The sequence below is a fragment of the Nicotiana sylvestris genome, chromosome 4, assembly GCF_000393655.2.
Source record: "Nicotiana sylvestris chromosome 4, ASM39365v2, whole genome shotgun sequence".
In the NCBI taxonomy this organism is placed as follows: Eukaryota; Viridiplantae; Streptophyta; class Magnoliopsida; order Solanales; family Solanaceae; genus Nicotiana; species Nicotiana sylvestris.
The window spans coordinates 38,178,587-38,205,159 of record NC_091060.1 but is presented as its reverse complement, the minus strand read 5'-3'; the positions used below and the strand labels follow the sequence as shown (position 1 = coordinate 38,205,159).

Genomic DNA, 26,573 nt, shown 5'->3' with positions numbered 1-26,573 from the left:
GGGAAAACTCGGGTATGTGTAGATTACCGAGATTTGAATAGAGCAAGTCCCAAAGATAATTTCCCACTGCCCAACATCCACATCCTCGTTGATAATTGCGCCAAACACGAGATACAGTCTTTCGTAGATTGTTACGCTGGGTATCATCAGGTATTGATGGATGAAGAGGACGCCGAGAAAACTGCCTTCACCACGCCTTGGGGCACCTACTGTTATCGGGTCATGCCATTTGGTTTGAAGAATGCTGGGGCTACTTACATGAGGGCCATGACTGCCATTTTTCATGACATGATGCATCAGGAAATAGAGGTGTACGTGGACGATGTGATAGTCAAGTCCAGGACGCAGGATAATCGCATCCAAGACTTGAGGAAATTCTTCGAGAGATTAAGGAAGTACGACTTGAAGCTGAACCCAGCCAAATGTGCTTTCGGAGTTCCGTCAGGCAAACTTTTGGGCTTCATCGTAAGCAAGAGAGGCATCGAACTAGATCCAACTAAGATAAAATCTATCAGAGATCTACCTCCCCCGAGAACGAAGAAAGACGTGATGAGTTTGTTGGGCAGGTTGAACTACATCAGTCGGTTTATTGCCCAGCTGACAAGCACGTGTGAGCCCATATTCAAGCTGTTAAGAAAAGATGCGGCGATCAAATGGACAACTGAGTGTCAAGAAGCTTTTGATAAAGTCAAAGAATACCTTTCTAATCCCCCAGTCTTGGTCCCTCCAGAGCCAGGGAGACCACTTTTCTTGTATCTGACAGTCTTGGAGAACTCTTTCGGTTGCGTCCTCGGGCAACACGACATAACCGGAAAGAAGGAGCAAGCAATCTACTACTTGAGCAAGAAATTCACCGGCTACGAGGCCAAATACACTCTGCTGGAAAGGACATGTTGCGCTCTGACGTGGGTTGCTCAAAAGCTGAGACATTATCTCCAAGCCCACACTACTTTCCTCATAAGCAGGCTGGATCCTTTGAAGTATATATTTCAGAAACCGATGCCTACTGGGAGACTGGCTAAGTGGCAAATCTTGCTTACTGAATTCGACATAGTCTATGTCACTCGCATGACAATGAAAGCCCAGGCACTAGCAGATCATTTGGCCGAAAATCCGGTCGATGAGGAATACCAGCCATTGAGTACCTACTTTCCAGATGAAGAAGTAAACACCGTAGAAGTGGTCTCGGAAGAAGCTCATGTTTGGAAGATGTTCTTTGATGGAGCCGTGAATGCCAAAGGAGTAGGGATTGGGGCAATTTTGATTTCACCTTCTGGTCAGCATTATCCCGCCACAGCTAGACTGCGCTTCTTTTGCACAAATAATACAGCTGAGTATGAAGCCTGCATCATGGGCATGCATATGGCAATCAATCAGGATGTCGAAGACTTACGGATTATGGGAGATTCTGACCTGATTATCCGGCAAGTCCAAGGTGAATGGGAAACTCGGGATGTCAAGCTTATCCCTTACCGACAGCATGTGGAGGACCTCGGCAAGCGCTTTACATCAATAGAGTTCAGGTATATCCCGAGGTGTCACAATGAACTGGCAGACGCACTCGCTACTCTGGCTTCAATGCTACCCTACCCGGGCAACGCCCACGTCGATCCTTTGGAAATCCAAATCAGGGAAAGACACGGTTACTGAAATGTAATCGAGGTGAGATCAAATACGCAGCCTTGGTACCATGACATCAAGAGGTTCTTGAAAACGCAAGAATACCCCGAGCATGCTACTGAAGATCAAAAGAGGACCATTAGGCGACATGCAAGTGGTTTCTTTCTGAGCGGTGAATTGTTGTATAAGAGGACCCCAGACCTCAATCTCCTAAGATGTGTCGATATCGAGGAGGCGAGAAAGATCATGCACGAAGTACACGCAGGTGTGTGCGGACCTCACATGAACGGGATGTCTTGGCGAAGAAAATCCTTCGAGCAGGTTATTACTGGATGACCATGGAAAAGGAATGCTTTAGCTTCGTTCGGAAGTGTCATCGGTGTCAGGTGCACGGTGATTTGATTCATGCACCTCCCACGGAGCTGCATCCCATGTCTGCACCTTGGCCATTTGTCGCCTGGGGCATGGATGTCATTGGACCAATCGAACCAAAGGCTTCGAATGGACACAGATTCATACTGGTTGCCATCGATTACTTCACAAAATGGGTAGAGGCTGTCACTCTCAAGTCGGTCACTAAAAAAGCTGTAGTGGATTTTGTACACTCAAATCTTATCTGTCGTTTCGGTATTCCTGCGACTATCATTACAGATAACGCAGCAAACTTGAACAGTCACTTGATGGGAGATGTATGCGAGCAATTCAAAATAACGCATAGGAATTCTACTCCTTATCGGCCAAAGGCCAATGGTGCTGTAGAAGCGGCGAATAAAAACATCAAGAAGATTTTGAGGAAAACCATCCAAAGTTCCCGACAGTGGCACGAGCAGTTACCATTTGCATTGTTGGGGTATCGCACTACGGTACGCACGTCAGTAGGAGCGACTCCTTATCTTTTGGTTTATGGGACCGAGGCTGTAATACCGGCAGAGGTAGAAATTCCTTCGCTTCGAACCATTGTCGAGGCAGAAATCGAAGACAGCGAGTGGGTCAAGACTCGGTTAGAGCAATTGACTTTGATTGATGAAAAGCGAATGGCCGCGGTTTGTCACGGACAGTTGTACCAACGAAGGATGGCCCGTGCTTACAACAAGAAAGTCCGACCCAGGAATTTCGAAGTAGGTCAGCTGGTACTGAGGCGTATTCTGCCGCATCATGAGGAAGCAAAAGGGAAGTTTGCTCCAAATTGGAAAGGCCCATACATCATAAGGAAGATATTGCCGAGAGGAGCATTGTATTTAGGTGATATCGAAGGAAATGACCCCGAAACAGCAGTAAATGCGGATGCAGTCAAGAGATACTACGTCTGAATTATACTCCAGTAGTCTTGACACATTTGAAATGACGAAGGTTTTATTCCCCACTACTCCCCAAACACTACCCAATTCTCTCTACAAACCTTTGAGCCGCTTACAAAAAAAAAAAAAAAAAAAAAACATTGATTGAGGCCTGAACTACGTTTGACTTGATTCCGAAAGGATACGTAGGCAGCCTCTCCCTGAGGTTCAGTCACACCAACAATAAAATCCCATTCACCCTGAAATTGAAACCGGGGCACGTCGAGTAGTTTAGAAGTTAGTATCATCTACCTCTCTTTACCAAGCGCAAGCTTTCAAATCAATTACCAAAGATAGTGGGAAGCCAATAAGCGTCACAAATGGAGACCGACACACTTTGAATTGAGAGAGATAAAATGAGAGAGTCTCGTCAGTGAAAACCTTCGGGCACCGCGAGGCGACGGGAGTAGAGAGACCGAAATGAGAGAGCTTGTTTAGTAAAAACTCACAAAGGGTGCTATCAAGCGATGACAAGAAGAGAAATGAGAGAGGTCAGCCAGCGAAAACCCGCAAAGGGCGCTGTTGGCCGAAAGAACGACTCCATCCCAAGGAAGTTTCGGCAAAGTTCCACCGGTTCGGAATCACAGATCCGTTTTGTTTCGGCAGGGAATGCAAGCTCATTGAAGATCAGGTGTCCAGTCCAAAAAGCATGTCATGTCCATTTAAAGCCAGTATTGTCTTCCTCAGATAAGTCTTTCTCGTCCCGAAGGCGATACTCCTTTTCTGAAATCCATTTTCTCTTTTCTTTGTTTTTCTTCAAATCTCTTTCATGTTTAACCCCAAGTTCTAGATATACCGGAAAGGACAGGTGGCAGGTTTGTTTGCACGGAATTCCGTTTCATGAAAGAAAACACCTCGTTTCGTTGGTACGTCTGTCTAAACCTGAAGAATCATGATGTCTGGCGACGTTCGAAGTAAAGAGAAAAGAGAGAAATTTCCCCGGCAAGACCGCTTCGGACAAATCCCCACAGAGTTCCCCCTTGTACAATTCCCCACAGAGTCTCCCCAATATAAAAAAAAAAGAAGAAAAAAAAAATGGAATTTCCCCGGCACATCCCCAGCGAGTCCCTTTGTAAAAATTCCCCAACAAGCTTACCCCAACAAATCCTAGAAAGACCGCTTTGAAACAAATCCCCAGCATGCCCCGTTGTACAAAAATCCACACAAAGAATCCACTTTGTAAATATTCCCCCACAGAGCTTCCTTTTGTACAAATCCCCACAGATTACCTCCAATAAAATCCCCGTCGAGAATCTCCAAGCAAAACGGGACACAAAAAAAAAGAAAAAAAAGAGGCCTTACAAGGCAAATCATCGCAGAATCTGGAAATACAAGTCTGAGCAGTCTAAAGGGTTTTGCCATTCGAATCAAATCAATGGCAGGACTTCGCGACAGAAATAAGAACGCACTGAAGCAACGGGAACGATCAAGGTCACCAAACCGACCGTCATTTCCGAACTAACAATTATTCTTTGTCTGGAAAGTTGAAACAGGTATAATCCAAGACAACCGTGCAAGAAGCAGGTGTCGCCCAAAGAAGAAGGTACATGGGTACAAGAAATATTTTAGCAATAAGGAATTCACTCAAAAGGTAAGTTTCCACGAGACTCCCTTTTATCTTCTACTAAAACAAGAAAATTCAAAAAAAAGAGGTCAGTTGTTGTTCTCGAATTTTGTCCCCAGCCAGTCAGCATTAGGGTTTTAAACCCTAAACTGAACTTTTTCCTTTTAATCAGCATTAGGGTTTTAAACCCTAAACTGAATTTTTTCTTTAGTCAGCATTAGGGTTTTAAACCCTAAACTGAACTTTTTTCCATTCGGCCAGCATTAGGGTTTTAAACCCTAAACTGAGCTTTTCCATGCAATCAGCATTAGGGTTTTAAACCCTAAACTGAATTTTTCCTTTAGTCAGCATTAGGGTTTTAAACCTTAAACTGAACTTTTTTCCATTCAGCCAGCATTAGGGTTTTAAACCCTAAACTGAGCTTTTCCATGCAATCAGCATTAGGGTTTTAAACCCTAAACTGAATTTTTCCTTTAGTCAGCATTAGGGTTTTAAACCCTAAACTGAACTTTTTTCCATTCAGCCAGCATTAGGATTTTAAACCCTAAACTGAGCTTTTCCATGCAATCAGCATTAGGGTTTTAAACCCTAAACTGAATTTTTCCTTTAGTCAGCATTAGGGTTTTAAACCCTAAACTGAACTTTTTTCCATTCAGCCAGCATTAGGGTTTTAAACCCTAAACTGAGCTTTTCCATGCAATCAGCATTAGGGTTTTAAACCCTAAACTGAATTTTTTCTTTAGTCAGCATTAGGGTTTTAAACCCTAAACTGAACTTTTTTCCATTCAGCCAGCATTAGGGTTTTAAACCCTAAACTGAGCTTTTCCATGCAATCAGCATTAGGGTTTTAAACCCTAAACTGAGCTTTTCCATGCAATCAGCATTAGGGTTTTAAACCCTAAACTGAATTTTTTCTTTAGTCAGCATTAGGGTTTTAAACCCTAAACTGAATTTTTCCTTTAGTCAGCATTAGGGTTTTAAACCCTAAACTGAACTTTTTTCCATTCAGCCAGCATTAGGGTTTTAAACCCTAAACTGAGCTTTTCCATGCAATCAGCATTAGGGTTTTAAACCCTAAACTGAATTTTTCCTTTAGTCAGCATTAGGGTTTTAAACCCTAAACTGAACTTTTTTCCATTCAGCCAGCATTAGGGTTTTAAACCCTAAACTGAGCTTTTCCATGCAATCAACATTAGGGTTTTAAACCCTAAACTGAATTTTTCCATGCAATCAGCATTGGGGTTTTAAACCTTAAACTGAACTTTTCCATTCAGCCAGCATTAGGGTTTTAAACCCTAAACTGAGCTTTTCCATTTAGTCAGCATTAGGGTTTTAAACCCTAAACTGAACTTTTTCCATTCAGCCAGCATTAGGGTTTTAAACCCTAAACTGAGCTTTTCCATGTAGTCGGCATTAGGGTTTTCAACCCTAAACTGAATTTTCCTTTAGTCAGCATTAGGGTTTAAACCCTAAACTGAATTTTCCTTTAGTCAGCATTAGGGTTTAAACCCTAAACTGAACTTTTTCCATTTAGCGAGCATTAGGGTTTTAAACCCTAAACTGAGTTTTTCCATGCAGTCAGCATTAGGGTTTTAAACCCTAAACTGAACTTTTCCTTTCAGTCAGCATTAGGGTTTTAAACCCTAAACTGAACTTTTTCCTTCAGCCAGCATTAGGGTCTTAAACCCTAAACTGAACTTTCCCTCTTAATCAGCATTAGGGTTTTAAACCCTAAACTGAACTTTCCCCCAGTTGGTCAGTATTAGAGTTTTCAACTCTAAAACCGAACTTCTCCCCAGCTAGTCAGTATTAGGGCCCCAACCCTGAACTGAGCATGCATATCCTCTTTCATCAATTTTATGAACTTCCTGGCTAATAATTCACGAAATTTTCCTAGTGAAACTGGGGCAGAAAATTTTGTTCGTTTGTTTGTTTTCTCCCGCAGGTCTAACCTCGAGCCACACGGATCGAAATGACCCACGAGATGAGTCTCAACTCAGAATCAAAGAAGAAAAAGACAAAAAGAAGATGTCCCGAGATATCGGAGTAAATGGAAGGCGGATCGACTCCAACATTTGATTAAGGTCCTGAACTCTGCCAGTCACGTCTCACTGAGTATCCCAGAGTGAGCAAGCACCTACAACTCGCAAGCATCAAGATTCGGATCGAAGTCTACAAGCAAAATCAGCTGAGACCCAAGATCAAGTCACAAAAGAATCATAGATAGGGATCTTGTAACTAGCAGTTGACATGCATATAAGCATTTAGTTCAGTTTCAATTTTCCTTTGGTTGTAATAAGGCGGTCAGTAAAGCAACGGTGACAACAGCAACAGCAGTAACAGCAAGCATTGCAATCCCATGGTAGTCCCAGCTACCGAAGCTTCCCGAACTACATTGACCTGATTCCTGTTTAGCCCAGGCTATGTAGGAAATCTTTGAAGCGAAGATTCGGTCAGATCTTTCAAAACATGCTTCACACGGAGTAGTCCATAGGCAAAAATCGCTCATACCTGCTCACTTTATCTTTGCACGAAAACTCTTCGTGTTTCCGAACAAAGAGGGGCAGCTGTGAGCACGCGATTTTTGTTTCGCGCGACAATCGCTCCAAAAGAAATAAAAAATGTGACAAATGGTCCTGCTGTACAAGTTTTGGATTTTGTGTGGCATATTCGTTAGTTATCTGTAATCCCGTTCGTGTTTATTTTATTCAAAAATAAATAAATAAAAAATGTGCATCTTTCATTTTTATTTCTGTCATTAAGTGATGTTAGTATAATTAATGTCAATTGTATGTAAAATGTTGTTTATGGTTTTATATGGTATTATTTGGTAAATTAATTCAAAAGAAAAAAAAATAATAAAAGAGAAGAAAGAATTCTCGGACTTGGGCCAGTCCAATTTTAAACAAATTGGCCCAAACAACTCAGCCCAAAACCCGTGCTTGCCCCGGTCCAGACCAGCCTACTTCAAGAACGTCCAAACGACGCCGTTTTAATCCAGTCTGATCTGGGTCGTTGATCTCAGATTGATCAACGGCCAAGATCACTTCCCCATAACCCACTGATGAACCCGACCCATTCCACCCGGACCGACCCAACCCCCTCTAGTTTTGAAACGACACCGTTTCCTATTAGTTGAAGGATCCTGGCCCTTCATCATGTCTCATCCGACGGCCAGGATCCGTTCATCCACTCCATATATAAACTCCCACTCGTACCCTGCCCCCCTATCCAATACCCCAACTTTCATCATCTTCACAAGAACCCCGGAACCCTAGAGCCGCCCCCATCTCCCTTCACCAGAAACCTGGCGGCATGAACGCCGGTGACCTCCACCTGAACACCATAGAACCCCCTCACCACCCTAAACATTGATCTGTTGGCCGTTTAGTTCGAATCATCCCCTAGGTTCTCGAATCTTCATTTGAAGATTCGGGCAAAACTCGATCTACACCGATGCACCCCAGTTTCATACCAGATAGTCCCCGGACCCCCCTCGTGACCAAACCATGCTTGGTTTGGTCCGAATCTAACCAAGAAAGCCCAAAACCCAAATCTGCCCTCTAGAACCCTAGGTTTCCTCGTGCCTGTTCCGTGCCTGTTCAAACCAAGAGATTGGGATCTAATGGACCTTAATCGAAGTGTTTCTCATTTGAGAAACACTTCGATTAAAGTCCGTTCAACCCTGAGAAGGGTCTGTTCGAATCCAAGCTAAGGCTTTTGATTTTTCGGGATTTAAGGTGAGTTTTTGTTTTCCTTTTTCTTTATTTTTAGTCCGTGTGTTGTTTAAAGGGTTGTTCATGTTTTGTGTAATTTGTGTTTTGAATTTTACCAAATGTATCTTGTCCACCTTTCCTGAACCTATGTGTTTGATTAAAGGCCTTCTTCTATTCACTGATAATATGTATGTATGTATGTGCTGTGCAATTAGCTGAATTTCAAATTTGACTGATTAACTGATTCCTCGAGTACAATTCTGCTGGGTCAGTATGACTCGAGTCATGTGTTCGATACTATTAGACATCTGATTTTGGCTACGATTGTACATGTTATGATTAATATAGTCGAGTCGACATGTGTCGTCAATTAGTTTCAGCTGCCTGAACAATAACAAATTGACTTGCTTTTGCTAAGCATTGCATGAATCAATTAGGAACTGAGTTTAGTACTTATAATTGTTAATTTGAATCAGAAATGTAAAATGAATGTTTTATTTAGTTACAGTCCTGAAATTGGAGGGCATGTGCACTTGTGCACAACATGTGCATTTGTGCACCACAGGTGCATTTGTGCACAGCCTGGGTCCTGCATAAAGGCTTTTTGATTTAAAATAGTTTGACAGCATATGCTGTCAGATTATATTCTGCTGCCCATACCCTGCTTTAGTTTAAGAAGTATTAAACCTCGTTTAAAAGAGTAAGTCTGCCAGGGAATATCATGGGGGTTTATACTTAAATAGCTAAGTGGAATCTGAAAAGAGGGTAGCACATGGGATGGGTGTTCTGATTGTCTAACAGGCTGTTAAAGAGGTGATTTGAGGCTTATAAAAGAGAAGGACTTCCATCAGTTTAGGGGGGAAGAGATACACATATATACATAGACAGGCACATAGAGCTTAAGAGAGACACAGATACACACACACAGACAGAGACAAAGAGAATACACACAGAAAACTTAGTTTGGAGATTGAGAGTTGAAGTTCTGAAAAGCAGAAAACTGGAAAGAACTCTGTTTGATAACACAGACAGACAAAACTAGAAATTGCATTCTTCTTTGCTGTCTTGATTTCACTAGTCTTGACCTGTTTGTTCAATATTGATTTCTTCTAAATCCAACTGAGTCTGATGGTTGTTTGTTGGTTTACTCTGGGACTTGGTCTAGCTGGGATCTTGATTCTACTCCAATTATTTCTCTTGTTGTTGCTGCTGCTATTCTGTTTTTGCTGCTGCTGATTTCCCTATCTTCTTCCTCTTCTCCTTTGCATTTTCAGTATTTCCAGGTACACATTTCGAGTCTCACATTGGTGTAGCTGATTGTAACATTGAAAAGCATGAATTGAAAGATCTGAAGGAGTTATAATCATCCGCTGTTTGCTGACTGCCTTTTTTTTCATAAATGTTGTTAAGTCGTGTAAATTTTAGTTTGTAGTTCAATAGAGAAGTACATTAGTAAGTTTGTATCTGATTGGAGCTTATGCTGATTTTAAACCACAATATGCAATTGATTTAATGGTATATAGGATGTAACTACAATTCATGGAATATGCAACCATTAGTATAGTTGTTAATTCAAATTCGTTCTTCAGCATGTTTCGAATATATAGGTTGGACGGTTCCTTTTAATCTCGCAAAAATACAATACAGTTTTTAGACTCTTGGGTTGCAATTTTATTGGGCATGTTTAAGATAAGTTTTTTTTTACACCATAGGTAGCATCCTTTGGTAAGGAATTCTATTAATCTCGTTTAAGCAATTTAATTTAAATTCGACTCAAGGATGTTTGTTCGGGTTAAGTGTTGTACTTCGTCAGCTCGTATGTGATTTCTTTGTCAAATTAGAGCATTTTTCATGAAGTATAATGTTTTCTCCACTTTGTAAATAATTAATCAGAAATTGATAAGAATCCGGATTAGGCCAGAGCATATAAATAAATTAACATGTATTTTTCTTCTTCTATTTTAGACTGAACATAATAGAAATGTAGTCACTTTAGGGTATCCCTTCTAAAATTGAGACGAGCCTCGACAAACAAAAATGCACAAGCTGCGGGGCCCTCTAAATGTGTATATAAAAATATTTAGAATTCGGGACAGGCCGTTTAGCGAATTTCATGGTCATCCCCAAAATAACAACGCGTTAAACTCTTTAGGCGCGACTCAATTAAATTACTTTCTTTTAACTCGGGTGCACATTGATGTGACCCGAATCCAAATCTCAATGGAGTCGAAATGTGTTTAACAATTACGGGTGCATTGATTGCGACGTGGTTCGAGATACATTTTCACGAAGTTGCAATTCTAAAAATAAATGATAATAATAAAGGCAGTTTTGAACTTAATAAAAGCACATAAGTCACAACATGTATTTAAATCAGATATTTAGCCATTGTAACAATTTAAGCGACTGTGCTAGAACCACGGGATTCGAGGGTGCCTAACACCTTCCCTCGGGTCAACAGAATTCCTTACTTAGAATTTCTGGTTCGCAGACTTCATTTGGAAAAGTCGAAAATTTCCTCGATTTGGGATTCAAGATAAACCGGTGACTTGGGACACCAAAAACCAAACCTTTCCCAAGTGGCGACTCTGAATTAAATAAATAATCTCATCTCGAATATTGTCACTTAAATTGGAAAAACTCCCTCACGCGTTTTTACCCTTCGTGGCGGGCGCGCAAAAAGGAGGCGTGACAGTAATCTTCGTGTCTATTAGCATATAACCTCATGAAATACTCTACTCATCACATTAATGGATTCCTAGAAAATTCCAGCCCGATCTTGAATTTCGTTGCTCTTCATTGTATTAAATCTAGTGGGTATTGATGGTTCAAACATGTCAAAGAGGAAGCATCCCCGTGTGATCACATAAATTCGATAGGTAATTTTATGGTCAGTTTATGATAACACATCTTAGAGTAATTGTTGAAGGTCATCAAAGGTTTAGCGTGGGTGTTCGTATAGAGATTTAGAATTGAGCAGGGTCAACAGGTTATTCTCAATACTTTCCCCTGAAGATGTTATGTGAGTTGATAATGAAGGTTGCATAAGTGTATTTCACATTAGGCCGCACTAGGAGTATGAAGTTTCCCCATAGTTGTTCCCCATATATTTTGTGTTTTCACGTGTCTATGTCTAAGAAGTTAGTTGGATATCCTTTGTGTATCATTTCGATGGAAATTATTGAAGGTGAAGTTAATGGATAGTTAGCATATGTGAGGTATCTAGTTGTCATCCTTGTTAGATAAGTTTGGAGGTTAGGGTTGGTTCCGTGAATGTGTTATGGCAAAGCCTGTAAGTATAAGAGGCCACATTGAAGACCGAGGGTGTTGTAGAAATAAGGTATTTTCTCTTGATTGTATAACAATTGGTTTGACTTGAAAGGTACTTTCTAGGTATTATGATTTAGAAATGTGCAGTTTATATCCAGGTACCCTTATGATAATGTAGTACTTGTAATGATGAGATTAGTATTGTTGATATATACATTGTGGTGCTTTGTCTCGTTGTGAATGTGTTGTTAGGATGGTTTTGGTGATTCTCTGGTAGGTGGATAGGCCTAGTTACAAAGGAGACTCTGCCAAAATTTCTGCAAAATTTAGGAGTTAGTCAAAATTTAGGGACTTGAGATAGGTGGAAAGAAAAGAGATATATTATATTTAGCGTTTAGGGTGGACTCTACTCCTCATTCGAGGACGAATGATCCTAAGGGGGGGGAGAATGCAAGGCCCCAGAAATTTCGCTAAGTAATTTAGGATTTCGTGGTGCTAGGTAGGCTAATTATAATATTTTATGTACTATTAACATGATGTACATCAATTGGATTTGGTAAATAAGTGTATAAGTCTTATAATGTGTAATGTGGGGTCTAATGGGAGGCCTAAGTCTAAGTCAAATTGGAAAATTTCATACTAGGCTAAAATTCCAAATGAGTTCGCACAAGTCCACACTTCGAACGAGCATATCTAAATATATATAAGGTTTTATGTGGTTAACAACCTATCAAATGAAAGATCTTCGAGTCTAGTTTCTAACGCTTCAAACCGTTCATCATTTGGACATTCCTACGCAAAGTTATGGTCAAATTACCAAAGGCTGGTATTGCGACCAATTTTGCGATCGCAAAACGACTATGCGGACCACATATGCATCGCATAATGAAGTAGTGTCGGGCAAAATGTTATGCTGTCCCATGTTGATTATGCTGTAGCATAATCGATTATGCTGTCAATTATGCTATCGCATAATGATTATATTGCAAGAATGTTGCCCACATTTCTATTATGCTATAGCATAATTGTACCACATATTTGACTTCGGGGGTCATTTTTGGAAATTTTTAATATCCAAACCCGCTTTGATAAATAAGCTTTGGGGCTTCATTTGGGATCATTTTACAGTAAATCTAGAGAGAGGTGAGAGCATTTTATAGATAGAAAGAGGGAACCTCGCCTCCTAATCATCAATCTTGCACAAACCCTCAAGAATCAAGCATGCTAATCTCCAGCTCTCTATCTTCCAGGTAAGTCCTACTTCTAATATTTCATATATGAGATTATGAGTTCAAAAATATATTGTAGAGTTAGAAATAGGCCATGCATGTGACACTAAGCTATAATATGTGGGATTAATGAACTATTTTTGGTAGTTCTTGATGAAATTGGATGAGGGAAGAAGGAATTTCCATTGTAGAACCTTGTAGTTTATTTCACATGATTAGGTGTTTGATGAAATTCCTAAGAGAGTTATACCATGGGAAATCCTTGTAAATTATTAATTGATTTTGCTTTCTCCTTATAGATTGTTATTGCTAGAGGTGTTAGTGGATTGTAGAAACTTAAGAAAAGCTTAAACAAGGTATGTATGGCTAAAAACCCCCACTTCTTAGAAACTGAGCTCCCATGGTGTCCCCGCATATGTTGTAAGTTCGGAATTTGATTTATGTAGTATTTGTTATTTCAAAGGATTTGGTGTTGCAAGAATATATGTGAAAGGTGTGTCTCAATGTGTTCAATGTGCTTGGTAAATTGGGGATATGTGAAGAATGTGAACTATATGCTATTGTCTAGATTTCAAGTCAAATTTAAATTGTGATTATTATGCCGAATCATGAGAATTCCTCTCTATGCTTACAACTTGAATTGCTCTTGTATGTACTCATTATCTTAAATTGCAAGTTTGATGTTAAAAGTGAGTTATGAAATATGGCCTAATGCCAAGTATGATGTGATAATTGTGGCCCTAAGTGCCAATGAATTGATATATGTGGAATAAAGATTGAAATGAGATGATTAATGAGAAAGGAACAACGCCTTAGTAAGGCCGCCTAGCCGATCAGACCGTGATCAGACGTCTTGCCACACACATGGTGGTATTGTGCTGATATTAAATTTCGAAAAGTAAGAATGAGATTGTGATTGAGGTACATGTCTCAAATGAGGCAACCTAGCCGATCGGGTTGTGATCGAACTCCGCTCAAGAAAGCGATGGTATTGCGAATGATGATGAACAATATTAAATGCACCAAACTAAAGCTATGGAAATTATGTGAAAGCTATGTGATTCCTTTTATTTGATGATGTGGTGATTGTTTAAAGCTTTTGTTGAATCCTTATGATTTTTTTGTTCTTGTATGGTTGTTCTTTCTAATGAGATGGTGTTTAGTTATACATACTAGTGCTGTTCGGTGGCACTAACGTCCCTTTTGCCGGGGACACTACATCTTTAAATGGATGTAGGTGGTTCCATAGCAGGCAGTGGTGGTTGCAGCTAGTGACGTATCTTCCTTTCAGCTGACACGATGAGCCCCACTTCATTTCGGGGTCCTGTATCAATTATTTGTCATGTACTTTGTATTTTGAGGTATAGCCGGAGCCTTGTTGCCGGCATTTCCATATTACTCTTCAGTTGTATTTAGAGGCTCCGTAGATAGGTTGCATGTGGTGTTTGATAATGCGGAATTGAGTTAAAAATCTTGATATTTGGCAAAGATTTATAAAACTTGTAATATTCTGATAATTATGGATTAAGTTGCTAATGGAAATAAAATGGAAGTTGTTAATGAAATACTTACAAAGTATGATTAATGAAGTCCATCTCCTATTTATTCATGAATTAGTTTGGGTAGAATGAAGCCTAACAGGCTTGCTCAGTCAGGTTTACTCGATTGAGCGCCGGTCGCGCTCCTCGGTTTTTGGGGCGTGACAATAACCCCTTGCTTGATATTGAAGTCAAAAAGGCTCTTTTCTCTTTTAAACCTTTCAAAGCGCCTGGTCCGGATGGCCTCCACCCTTTCTTTTTTCAAAAATACTGGGATATTATAGGCCCCTCCGTTACAAACTTGTGTCATAACATTTCTAGAAATCAGGAGATCCCCAAAGACCTTAACAAAACTTACATTTGCCTAATTCCAAAAATCTCCAATGCCAATAACATTAAACTTTTTAGACCTATTGGTCTTTATAACACCATTTACAAATTAATTACTAAAATCCTAGCAAATCGACTCAAACCTTTCCTTGAACAACTTATTAGTCCTTTTGAGCTAATTTTATAAAAAATAGAAGGGAGTCTAACAATGCTATTATCATTCAGGAACTAGTTTCAAAAATCCATAAATTAAAAGGAAAACAAAGTCACATGCTCCTTAAAATTGACATGGAGAAAGCTTTTGACCGGTTGGAATGGTCATTTGTCCATCACACATTAACTTACTTCAATTTCCCTCAAAAATTTAAACTCCTTTTAAACTGCATCTCAACTAGTTCCATAGCTGTTCTAGTTAATGGTTCCATTAGTACGTTTTTTGAACCAAGTCGGGAAATTCGGGCAAGGGGATCCTATATCCACTTATATCTTCATTCTTTGTCGAGAGATGCTGTCAAGATACATGAACCATCAAGTTAATATTAGAAATTGTGATCAAATTACCATAGGGAAAAAAAGTCCCAAAATTTCCCACTTTTTCTTTGCGGATGATCTCACTCTCATGGCTAAAGCCAATATGAAATCGTGTCATGCAATCCAAAAAGTTTTAGATCTTTTTTGTAATCTATCAGGACAATGTATCAACACTTCAAAGTCCAAAATTATCTTTTTCTAACAATTGTCCCCAAACTCTCATGAAAGAAGTTACCAATAGTTTGGGTATTAAAAGAAGTGACTCCTCTAGCACATATCTAGGTTTTCCTATATTAAACAAACACCCTGGACCAAAGGATTAACAATTCATAATTGATAAAATGAGAGTCAAACTAACGGCTTGGAAAATAAATTTTATCAATATAGCTGGCCGGACAACCCTTTCCCTCTCTTGTTTAAACTCAATCCCTAACCATTATATGCAATACACCCTTCTTCCTACAAAAATTCTTAACAAAATTGACAAAGTACAAAGGGACTTCATTTGGGGAACTACCAATGAGAGGAAAAGAATTAACCTCATCAAATGGCCCACCATTTGTCAATCAAAAAAAAAAAAGGGAGGCCTTAAACTCCACAGTGCAAAAGATAAAAATCTTTGCAATCTTGCTAGCCTAGTCTGGAGAATCCTTACCAATGCTACCACTCCATAGGCAAATCTAATCATCAGTAATTATGCTAACAATTATACCACTAGTAAAAATTCTTTCGTCTGGAAAAGCATTCAAAAGGGGTGGGATTTATATTCCAAAGGTATTATTTGGCTGCCCCACCACCAATCAAACATGAACATTTGGGAAACCTATTGGATTCCGAATTTGGGGAGTCTTAGGAAAACAATAGAAGGCCCTTTATTAAGAAAGGATTACTCACTAAAAATAAAAGACATATTTGATGGTAAAATTTGGAGGTTTTGCAATATATCCCTCAACCTTCCCAAAGAAATCATGGATAACATTTCAAAGGTTAAAATCCGTCTCAAAAACCCAAATTGTGACATCCCAATATGGTCTCTAACTACGAAAGACTTCTTTACAAGCAAAACTTGCTATACTATCATGGACTCTAATGTGGACATGAAAATTGATTTTAAGTGGATTTGAGATTTAACATACCCAAATAAGATTAAATTCTTTCTATGACAATGCCTTCACAACAGAATTCCCTATAAAAAATACTTAGCTAAAATTGGTCTAAATATTGACCCAAACTGCGCTATATGTAGAGTACATATAGAAGAATCCATAACGCATATTTTCTTCACGTGCCAAGCCAGTAAACCTTTTTGGGACAACTTTGGATGGCAAAACTTCTATAAGGAGCATGGTGATTATTGGTTAATCCAACTAAAAAACTTTGACTACCCGTTAAAAAATAATTTTTTAAATTGGAATCTCTTTTTCCCATTTGCTATCTGGCATATTTGGATAAACAGGAATAACAACAAGCAAAACAATACAAAAAACCCTATCAATATCAACCACATCATTGCTAGGGTTACTGAATTTCGCCTCTTAACTGAAAATAATATTCCGACTTCTCCAAAAATTCACATCAATATTAAATGGCATAGACCCCCAAAGGGATTGTTCAAACTAAACATAGATGCAAGTTTCAACAAAAATTTGCAAAATTGTGCCCTGGGTGGAGTAATCGGAAATTAATGCTAATGGTCACTAGATAGTTGGCTTTGCAAAATCAGCTCATGCACGTGGGTCACTACATGCTGAGATCAAAACATTACTAGCAGGACTTAAAACAACTCATACTTGGGGGATGTTCCCTCTCCAAATTGAACAATATTAATTATTCTTCTTAATTTGTACCAAGTTATATTACGTATCCTTAAAACCGCATATAAATTCAACTGTTATCCGATTTTAGGGTAAACAGTTTGGCGATCACCGTGGGGCTAAGGATAATGGTGATTACCTGGTACAAACTTTCATGACACACACTATTTTACACTTGTTCTTTGAAGTGTCTTTGATTACAGGACTAAAAAATATCAAACTCTCAGTCAGCACCTCTACACATTGACAATGATTTCGGCCGCCACGACGAAAATGATAACATAGCAGCAGGGAACGATGTACCAGTATTAGCCTCGATGAATTTTCGGCCGCGGATCTAGTGGACGTCAGTTCACATATAACCATCAACGAGAATTTAGCCGTCGATCCCGAAGGCACCATCTGTGGGGATGCTCGATCAGCCGCTCAAAGCGCATCTGGCGGTGAAGATGGTAGGATAAGCCTGTAGGTGATCTTCGAAATGTTGCAGGCTCAGCAGGCAGCAATAGCCCAGCTCCAAAACCAGAATCACACACCAAGCAGGGTTGAGCTCGAGCCATCCCAGGAAGTTGTACACATGGTCGAATCGGTTTCAAGAAAATCGAGCAAGAAAGAGTCGAAGACCAACCCATCAATCATGAAGATGCTCGAAGAACTAACGAAGCGAATTGAGTCGGGGAAAAAGAAGATCGAGGCAAACGACAAGAAGGTGGAAACTTATAACTCCAGGGTCGATCAAATCCCGGGGGTACCACCAATATTGAAAGGACTAGATTCCAAAAAGTTCATACAAAAACCTTCCCCCCTCCCCCGAGCACGGCTGCGAAGCCAATCCCCAAGAAGTTCCGCATGCCCGAGATTCCTAAGTATAATGGAATGACTGATCCGAACGAGCACGTCACCTCTTACACGTGTGCTATCAAAGGGAATGATCTAGAGGATGACGAGATCGAATCCTGTCAATCCAATAGGGTAATAATCTTTATGCTAACATTGTCAACAAATGCAGGTTATTAATGCACCAACAAAATGAGGTAATCATCCAGCACGAGTTCAGGCAAGGGAATAAGGTAGCTCACCAAATGGCAAAGAAGGCAACTGCTGATCTCAGGAAGGAGAAAGTTTTTGTGGAACCACCAGATATTGTAAAAAATCTAGTAGAAAGTGATTTACCAGAACAATATATTTTTGGAAAACTACTATCTTATGATACTTGTAAAAATTTAGCAAGCCTAGGTAACCAAAGTGTCCTATGCGACACTAACTATGAATCTCATGTACTGCATGTTCCTTAACCTTTAATATATATATTTCCTGTTTGCTCAAAAAAAAAAAAATATTAGTTACTTGTAGTTAGTCTTAAAACAATTAAATAGTGTAATTTTTGTTTATAATATCGGTTTATAAAAAATAAACCTTAATGAAATTTGCGCATATTTGAGTCAAGTTTATGACCTTTTTGCGTGATATACAACCTTACATTACCATCCAACTATGTTATATGAGTTTTTTATTTATTAGAGATTGTACGTATCAAGTGCAAAGAATTTTTTTACTCGTATTTATTATTTGCATCAAATTAATAAATACAAAATACTATGTTTTGATTCTTGCACAAATTTTTTATTTTAATTATGATTAAACTATATGTTCTCGTACTATTTTAATTTCATAGATTAATCTATAACAGTATAACTATTGAGTCTCACTTTGTGCAAGTGTGGAGCACATATTTGAAAACATAAGGATGCCCAAGTTATTCGCCAAAAAAGTTGGAATAAAAGCGAAAAAGGAAAACAAAGAAAAAAAAGAACAAATTCAAATGCTCCTCGGTTTTTTAAGCACAGTAAAGCAGCAATCGGATCACACAGTCGCACAGTGGGCTCTTGATAAATCAGCTCTTCATATTTCCCACAAACCCTAGCAGTCTCTTTCTCTCTCTACTTTCATCCTCTCTCTAACCAAACCCTCCACTATGGCTTCTCGGAGGCTTCTCACCTCTCTCCTCCGTCAATCGGCTCAACGTGGCGGCGGTCCAATTTCCCGATCCTTGGGAAACTCCATCCCTAAATCCGCTGCACGCGCCTCTTCACGCGCGTCCCCTAAGGGATTCCTCTTAAACCGCGCCGTACAGTACGCTACCTCTGCAGCAGCACCCGCATCTCAGCCATCAACACCACCGAAGTCCGGCAGTGAACCGTCCGGAAAAATCACCGATGAGTTCACCGGCGCTGGTTCGATCGGGAAGGTGTGCCAGGTCATCGGTGCCGTCGTGGATGTGAGATTCGATGAAGGTTTGCCACCAATTTTAACCGCTCTCGAAGTGTTGGATAATCAGATCCGGCTTGTTCTTGAAGTGGCTCAGCATTTGGGTGAGAATATGGTTAGGACTATTGCTATGGATGGTACTGAAGGGCTTGTTCGTGGTCAACGCGTCCTCAATACTGGTTCTCCTATCACCGTAAGTCAATAGATTTGTGTTTCCCATTATTTGTTAAAGTTACATTCAAATTTTGGATTTTGACGATGTGTAAGCTCTATTTATTATATGTAGATTGAAAGTGCTTTTAGATCCTTAATGCACGAGATCTGTAGTTTTTAAAACTGAAAACCGGTTGAATCATCTAGTGTACTAGATGAAATCTGTTTAGGGCGAGTAAATCAATGGATCAATCACTTATGTCTGAATTCTAAGGTTGGGTGTGCATTCTGCTCCAGTTGGCATGTTGCATCGGAACACCTTTAATATTATGCCTCTATGAGGATTATACAGCAAAATGCTTGTTTTAGATTTGCATATTAATGAAAATGGTAGCTGAGATGAGAACATGGGTAACAACTAAAAAGGAAAAACTTAATTTCTGATCCATTAAGTTCACTAATCTAATAAGTATCTATAATAGAATACTCCTTTATTTAGGTTTGGGATGGGCATATGGCATATGCATTGACGATTATTTGATAAGAGTATGAAATACTTGGTACCAGTTGAAGTGCAAGTGTGTCAGTAGGGCAGTGTGGTGTACCTAGGCTTGCTTATGTTCATCAAATGAGAGACATCCGTTTGCTCCTTGCTTTGTTCATGTAAATGCCTTAGAATTCTAATTATTGTGAAAGAAAAGGTTTTTAGCGTAAAACTTGTATGTGTCCTTGTGATTTGTATGAGAGTTTGAAAAACTATGAAAGTGGGAGTCACTCAGGGCGTTGCATAATTCACGTTTGCTCCTGATTCAGTATACAATTTGAAAGAACTTAGCACCTTTGAAGTTGTAGTAGTTCACTACCTTGGGAGTGAATGATTCATTTTTGCTTATCATCTCCAGAAGACATACATCTCTCTGCTCCCAACTGAAGCATCCATTGCTATTATAGATACTTATTATATTTGTGAACTTATGGATCAGAAATTTATCCCACTCAATTACAACCTTTTTAATTGGATAAGAGAATTGAAACGATATGGTGCAAAATTTGCTATACTGCAAACATATATCTATTTTCCTGCATTATATTGTCTTTTTCTTTTCATATTTATGCTGGAGCATGACATCTTAGCTTTGGCTTCATTGTCCATGGTGTATTCTAATTTTTTTAGTACCTTCATTTTGGCTGTTCCTTCTTGTCCAAGTTTTCCTGTATAACGGATTTTTTATGATTAGTTGAGCTGAGACTTGTTTAATTTGTTGTAAACTTGATTGTTTCCCCTTCTTGTGATAACAGGTTCCTGTTGGTAGAGCCACACTTGGCCGTATCATCAATGTCATTGGAGAGGCAATTGATGAGAGAGGCCCAATTAGTAAGTCATAATTGCTGCTGGATATGCCATATTCTAAATTTTCCATAAGAATGGTTCTGATAGTTGCATCTTAATCTGTTAAAATGGCTACAGCTACCGATCACTTTTTACCAATTCATCGTGAAGCTCCTGCCTTTGTCGAGCAAGCCACTGAACAACAAATTCTTGTCACTGGTATTAAGGTACTTTCATAAGTTCTTATTTTCTTGGGTGGTGTATATCCACATGTCTGAAATGCTATATGTGCTACTGGTTCTTCTGGTATTGCTCTTTGTTAGACTTAATCTTGATGACTATTCTATCATTGTTGTGCTTTCGGTCAGGTTGTTGATCTTCTTGCTCCATACCAAAGAGGAGGAAAAATTGGGCTTTTTGGTGGTGCTGGTGTGGGGAAAACTGTGCTTATTATGGAACTAATTAACAATGTTGCAAAAGCACATGGTTAGGACTGATTTTTTTTACCTGTTTATAAAGTTAATATAAAGTTCTGGACCCTGCGTGTAGCAGGAACTTAGTGCACCGAGTTGCCCTTTGTAAAGTTCATATAAAAGTCACTGCAATGCTGATCAGTTGGGTGGCTTGACTATGTTATTCAGGCGGTTTCTCTGTCTTTGCTGGTGTTGGTGAACGCACTCGAGAGGGTAATGATTTGTACCGAGAAATGATTGAAAGTGGCGTCATCAAGCTAGGCGAGAAGCAAGTTAGTTTAATCAAAATTATTTGCTCTTTATCTCACAGTGCTATTAATTTATGTTGCTGGCCTGAAATATTGTGTGACTTCAACTATTTCAGAGTGAAAGCAAGTGTGCTCTTGTATATGGTCAAATGAATGAGCCCCCTGGTGCTCGTGCACGTGTTGGACTTACAGGTTTGACCGTGGCTGAGCACTTCCGAGATGCCGAGGGGCAGGATGTGCTTCTCTTTATTGACAATATTTTCAGGTTTACTCAGGTTGGCTTATCTCTGTGTCCATCATGTATAAATTTTGTTTATTTTATGAAACCTGAGTGTGGCGCTAAATGCTATGTGCATGTTATATTGATAGGCTAACTCAGAAGTGTCTGCTTTGCTTGGTCGTATCCCATCTGCTGTCGGTTATCAACCAACTTTGGCTACGGATCTTGGAGGTCTTCAAGAACGTATCACCACCACCAAGAAAGGTTCTATTACATCCGTGCAAGCTATTTATGTGCCTGCTGATGACTTGACAGATCCAGCCCCTGCTACAACCTTTGCTCACTTGGATGCCACAACTGTCTTGTCCCGTCAGGTATAATGCCATTGTTAATGTGGTGTGGTAACTACATTAACTCACCTTTGATGGATTTAGTTTAACTTTGGTCATTTCATTTCTTTTGAATGCCAGATCTCTGAGCTTGGTATCTATCCTGCTGTCGATCCACTTGATTCTACATCCCGTATGCTCTCACCTCACATTTTGGGAGAGGATCACTACAATACTGCTCGTGGGGTACAGAAAGTTCTTCAAAACTACAAGAATCTTCAAGATATTATTGCTATTTTGGGTATGGATGAGCTTAGTGAAGACGATAAGATGACTGTTGCCCGTGCACGTAAAATCCAAAGGTTCCTTAGCCAGCCTTTCCATGTTGCTGAAGTTTTCACGGGTGCCCCTGGAAAGTATGTCGACTTGAAGGAGAGCATTAACAGTTTCCAGGTAATATATCTCCTCAATCTTCAACTTATTGGTCAGTTCATATTTTGTCATTTAGACTTCAAAATATGAGAATATGTTTGTTGGATCCAATTGTTATATGGAGGTTTTCTCGCTGCAGTGGAGCTTTGTAGTCCTTAATATATCTAAAAAGGTGATCCATTTGGTTTTGAACCCTAAATATCACGGCTTTACTTGAAAACTAGGTAAATATGAACCGTGTTCCCGCACTGTGCAATATCTCTTAGTCTAGATACTCTTAAACTTCATATAATCTATACATTAACAGAGATTAAGCTTAGAACTATGATGAAGCTTCTTAGTTTTCGAGGTACTCTTTCGTGTAACATTTTCTTTAAAGACAACTTTGGCGAAGCTTCTGAATTCTTTCACTATCTCAGAACCAACACCACTAATACATTAAAGTCTTCTTAGATACTTTTTTTGGGTAACGCGGACAAATATAAGTAGCTACAAATCTGCAAAATTGGAAAAAAGAAAATGAAATGGCATAAGATTAACTAGAGCTTCCAGTAGCTGCCAAGTGAGCATGCCAGAAAAAGAGATTAAAGTCCTGCAAACACAACAATGCCTTCTTGCTGACTGAAACAAAGAGAAGAGAAAAGCTCATCGTCTGATCTCTGAGAAAGAGGGAAATTTTACGAAGTTGGGGCTGATCTCGTCTGTTTTGTGTGCTGAGTAGTGAGATGATGTCTCTTTGTGTTTTGAGGATCTCGTGGGGGGGGGGGGGCATTGTTAACCTTAACCTCTTTATTGAGTGAAACCGTGAGATTTAAGGTTTCAAATGCATCACCTTTTAGATTATATTAAGGGCTATATCAGTAAAGTGGTATATCAAGGACCAAAATGATCCAACTTCCATACGTTAAGGACCATTTTTGGTTGATTCCTCAAGTTGTGTGTCCAACATTACTTTCCCTTTTATATTACAAGCATGCAATGTTGTTCTGATGCTGATGAATGCTTTCGAATTCTCCCTCTGCCCTCCTTTCTTTTTGCCATTGATTGAGGTTGTGTGCGCACCTTTACCTACCCTCTTTCTGTTGTTGATATTCTTGCTATTTGGTCCTATTTTGATGAATGATCTGTTAATTTCTTTTGACAGGGAGTGTTGGATGGCAAATATGATGACCTTTCAGAGCAATCGTTTTATATGGTTGGTGGAATCGACGAGGTCATTGCCAAGGCAGAGAAGATTGCCAAGGAATCTGCAGCCTAGATAGATTATAAACTTCTGTGACTTTCTTTTCTTCTCTTTGCCAAAATAATTTAGTTTGTGACATCCCGGATTTTTTTGGAGGACCAAGAGGTCCAGAATTCTGGTTTTGTTTTACATCCAATGCGAGATTATAGAGACATGCAGCCAAGCCTTTGTTGCCAGAGACCCCCTTTTCTGTTATGTCACATAATAAAGGGGGTAAATGGTGATCTTGTATATCTGATTTTCAAGTCTTTTTCGAGAATTTTGGATTCCCTGATTATCAAATGCCTTTCTGAAACGCTTTCTTTCTATATGTGGTTAACTTCACGTCCATTTTATCCATTCTGCCTTGAAAGCTTCAATGTAATAGGAGCAGTTAATATGCTAAGCGGATACAAATCATATTTCTTGGCGCGACTTAATTTTGTTGCAGTATGAATACTTGTAGAAAATATGAGTATTTGACTAAGCTTATAAGCGGCAAACCAGCTTATAAGTCACTTTTACTTTACTTTATCTACGCGTTTGGTAAAATTAAAAGTGTTAAGTCTAGTGCTTGTAAGCTTTTAAGTCTTAAGTTGTCATAAGTTGGTCACATCTAAATTTGAACTGCCCCTGCCCCCATCTTCCCCAAAAGAATCTGCATTCACACTAAGAGGTTATGCAAACTCTTTAGGGCTAAAGAATTGTCGTCAAATTATAACTAAAGCCAAAGTTCTAAAATATGTCTTACAGAGATAATGTCTAGAGAATAATAAGATTTATATGCAGAGACAATTCCTTTAGATTCCTTTAGGATGATAATAACACACGCCAGACATACATTATAGTGGAAAAAATAATGAACAGGAAATTACACCCAATAACCTTGAACATATATGGTCTTGATTTTTTGATTCTTTGTCCCATGGCCAACATTTAAGGTCAAAAGTCAATAGTATTACTCATGGGACAAGTAAGAAGCAACAATTGTTAAACTTAAAATTCTACCATAAGGCAAGCGGAGTTAATTATTCAAGATCACTCACTTCCAAGGCATCCTTGCAAATCACCCAACAATGAAGAGGTTGGGGGGGGGGGGGGTTCAAAAGATTAACTAGCCACACTGGGTGTTTACATCTTCAAATAGAGAACAACTAAAGAACTCCAAGAAAAAAAACTCATATTACCAGTTTTTTCTGAACTAAAAAAAAAGATTTTTTTACTAAACTCATCAACCAATCAGCTTATGTCTTAAGAATGATTATATCTATCCACTATATCCACCTGGTTCTATTTTGTACTTATACCAATTTCATTTCAATACTAGTATACATGAAAATTTGAAGTTTAACTCATCCCACTAACCAAGACGGGGACCCCATTTTAAAAAATTAATAGGTTTATAGGTATTTTAAAAAATAATATTTAGTACTTTTAAAAAAAATAATATATTGCCGCGGGTGTTTACATCTTCAAATACAGAACAACTAAAAAAACTCAGAGAAAAAAAAACTCATATTACCAGTTTTTTATGAACTAAAAAAAAGAAGAGCAAAGTTCATTTGTTGCCATTAGGGCCAAACTTATATCACCTGATAGCCATAAATAACCCCATACAATTCACAGCCCAAAACTAATTAAAAGGCTAGCACAAGACCACTGCCACTCAAAACCCTAATTTCCTTCTCCCTCAGCTATCATACACTTTTTCATCTTCACTCCAAAGCACATGTCCCTCTTTCTAATCACATTCCTGTCTTTATACTCTTTTCTTTTTTATATATTTAACGTCTTCCCCCAGATTATTCGTGTATTTTCGGTCATACGTATTTTTTTTCCTTATCTTTGCACTGGTTTTTTCACTTTGTTTGGTTTACAGGTGGAAGTTGGAATCGTTTTCACTTAACACATGGCCGTTGCTGTCCCAAATATCCATTTGTATTACTCTCATTTTAACGGCTACCATTTGAGCCCGAACCGGAACCCGAATTAGTATTTTGTTTCCTTTGCAAATTCACCTTACTGCAAATTGGACCCATTATTATTTGTATTCAAAGCTTCCAGCAAAGTCTCAAATTGCGACCCGTTTGACTCCAACAGCGAACCGAATCGCCCATTAGTCATACTAATCACTCTACTACTGTTCTGATCAAAAGTTGGAATCTCAGGTATACCAAATGGCTCTGGTTTTAGTTTTGTTATCTGATGAGGTTTTGAAGATGAAACTTAAGACGACGTCGTTGAGGAGGAAATTTTCTTATTGGACGAAGAAGAATGTTTTGTGTTCTTACGAGAACCGACACCAACTGGATTATTCCTAAGAGTACCACCTTTGGTCCAATACCCACGACAACTCTTACAAAAGTGACGTTGCTGAGAAAGATTATAATTATTGTAATAACAAAATTTTGTGTTTGGTGAATCTCATCTTGGACATTTCAAGTGTTCTTTATCTAGAAATTGTGGCTTTATTTGTGTACAAATTGATGGACCTTGCATATTTAATTTTCTCTTTAGCCTATAAAAATTTAGTCTTTTTGAAATAAACCAAGTGAATTAGTAGTATTGAAACAAAAATTTGTATAGTGAAATATATACAAAATAGACTGTCATTGTACCAAAAATATACTAAATAGACTGTTACTATACAAGATATAGACTTGGTTTCGTAGTGAATTATTAGTATTGAAACAAAAATTATATAATAATAGACTGTCATTATACAATTTATATACAATAGACTGTCACTATACAAAAAATATACAAAATATAATATCACTATACAAAATAGACTGTCACTATACGAAAATATACTAAATTGATTGTCACTATACAAAACATATACAAAATAGACTGTCACTATACAAAATATATATAAAATAGACTGTCACTATACAAAATATATACAAAACAGACTATCACTATACAACGAATATACATTAATGATAC

The 26,573-nt window shown here is 38.8% G+C and overlaps 1 protein-coding gene across 1 annotated transcript; it reads left to right on the top strand.

Annotated features, from left to right (window-relative positions):
* The first annotated feature begins 18,924 nt into the window (after positions 1 to 18,924).
* Positions 18,925 to 23,953, top strand: LOC104222954 (ATP synthase subunit beta, mitochondrial). Its single transcript, NM_001302611.1, is given in 9 exon segments — positions 18,925 to 19,410; positions 20,670 to 20,745; positions 20,839 to 20,927; positions 21,069 to 21,186; positions 21,342 to 21,445; positions 21,538 to 21,696; positions 21,791 to 22,015; positions 22,112 to 22,423; positions 23,547 to 23,953. Coding segments are annotated over 9 exon segments (1,683 nt in total). The 3' UTR covers positions 23,661 to 23,953.
* Positions 23,954 to 26,573: the final 2,620 nt, after the last annotated feature.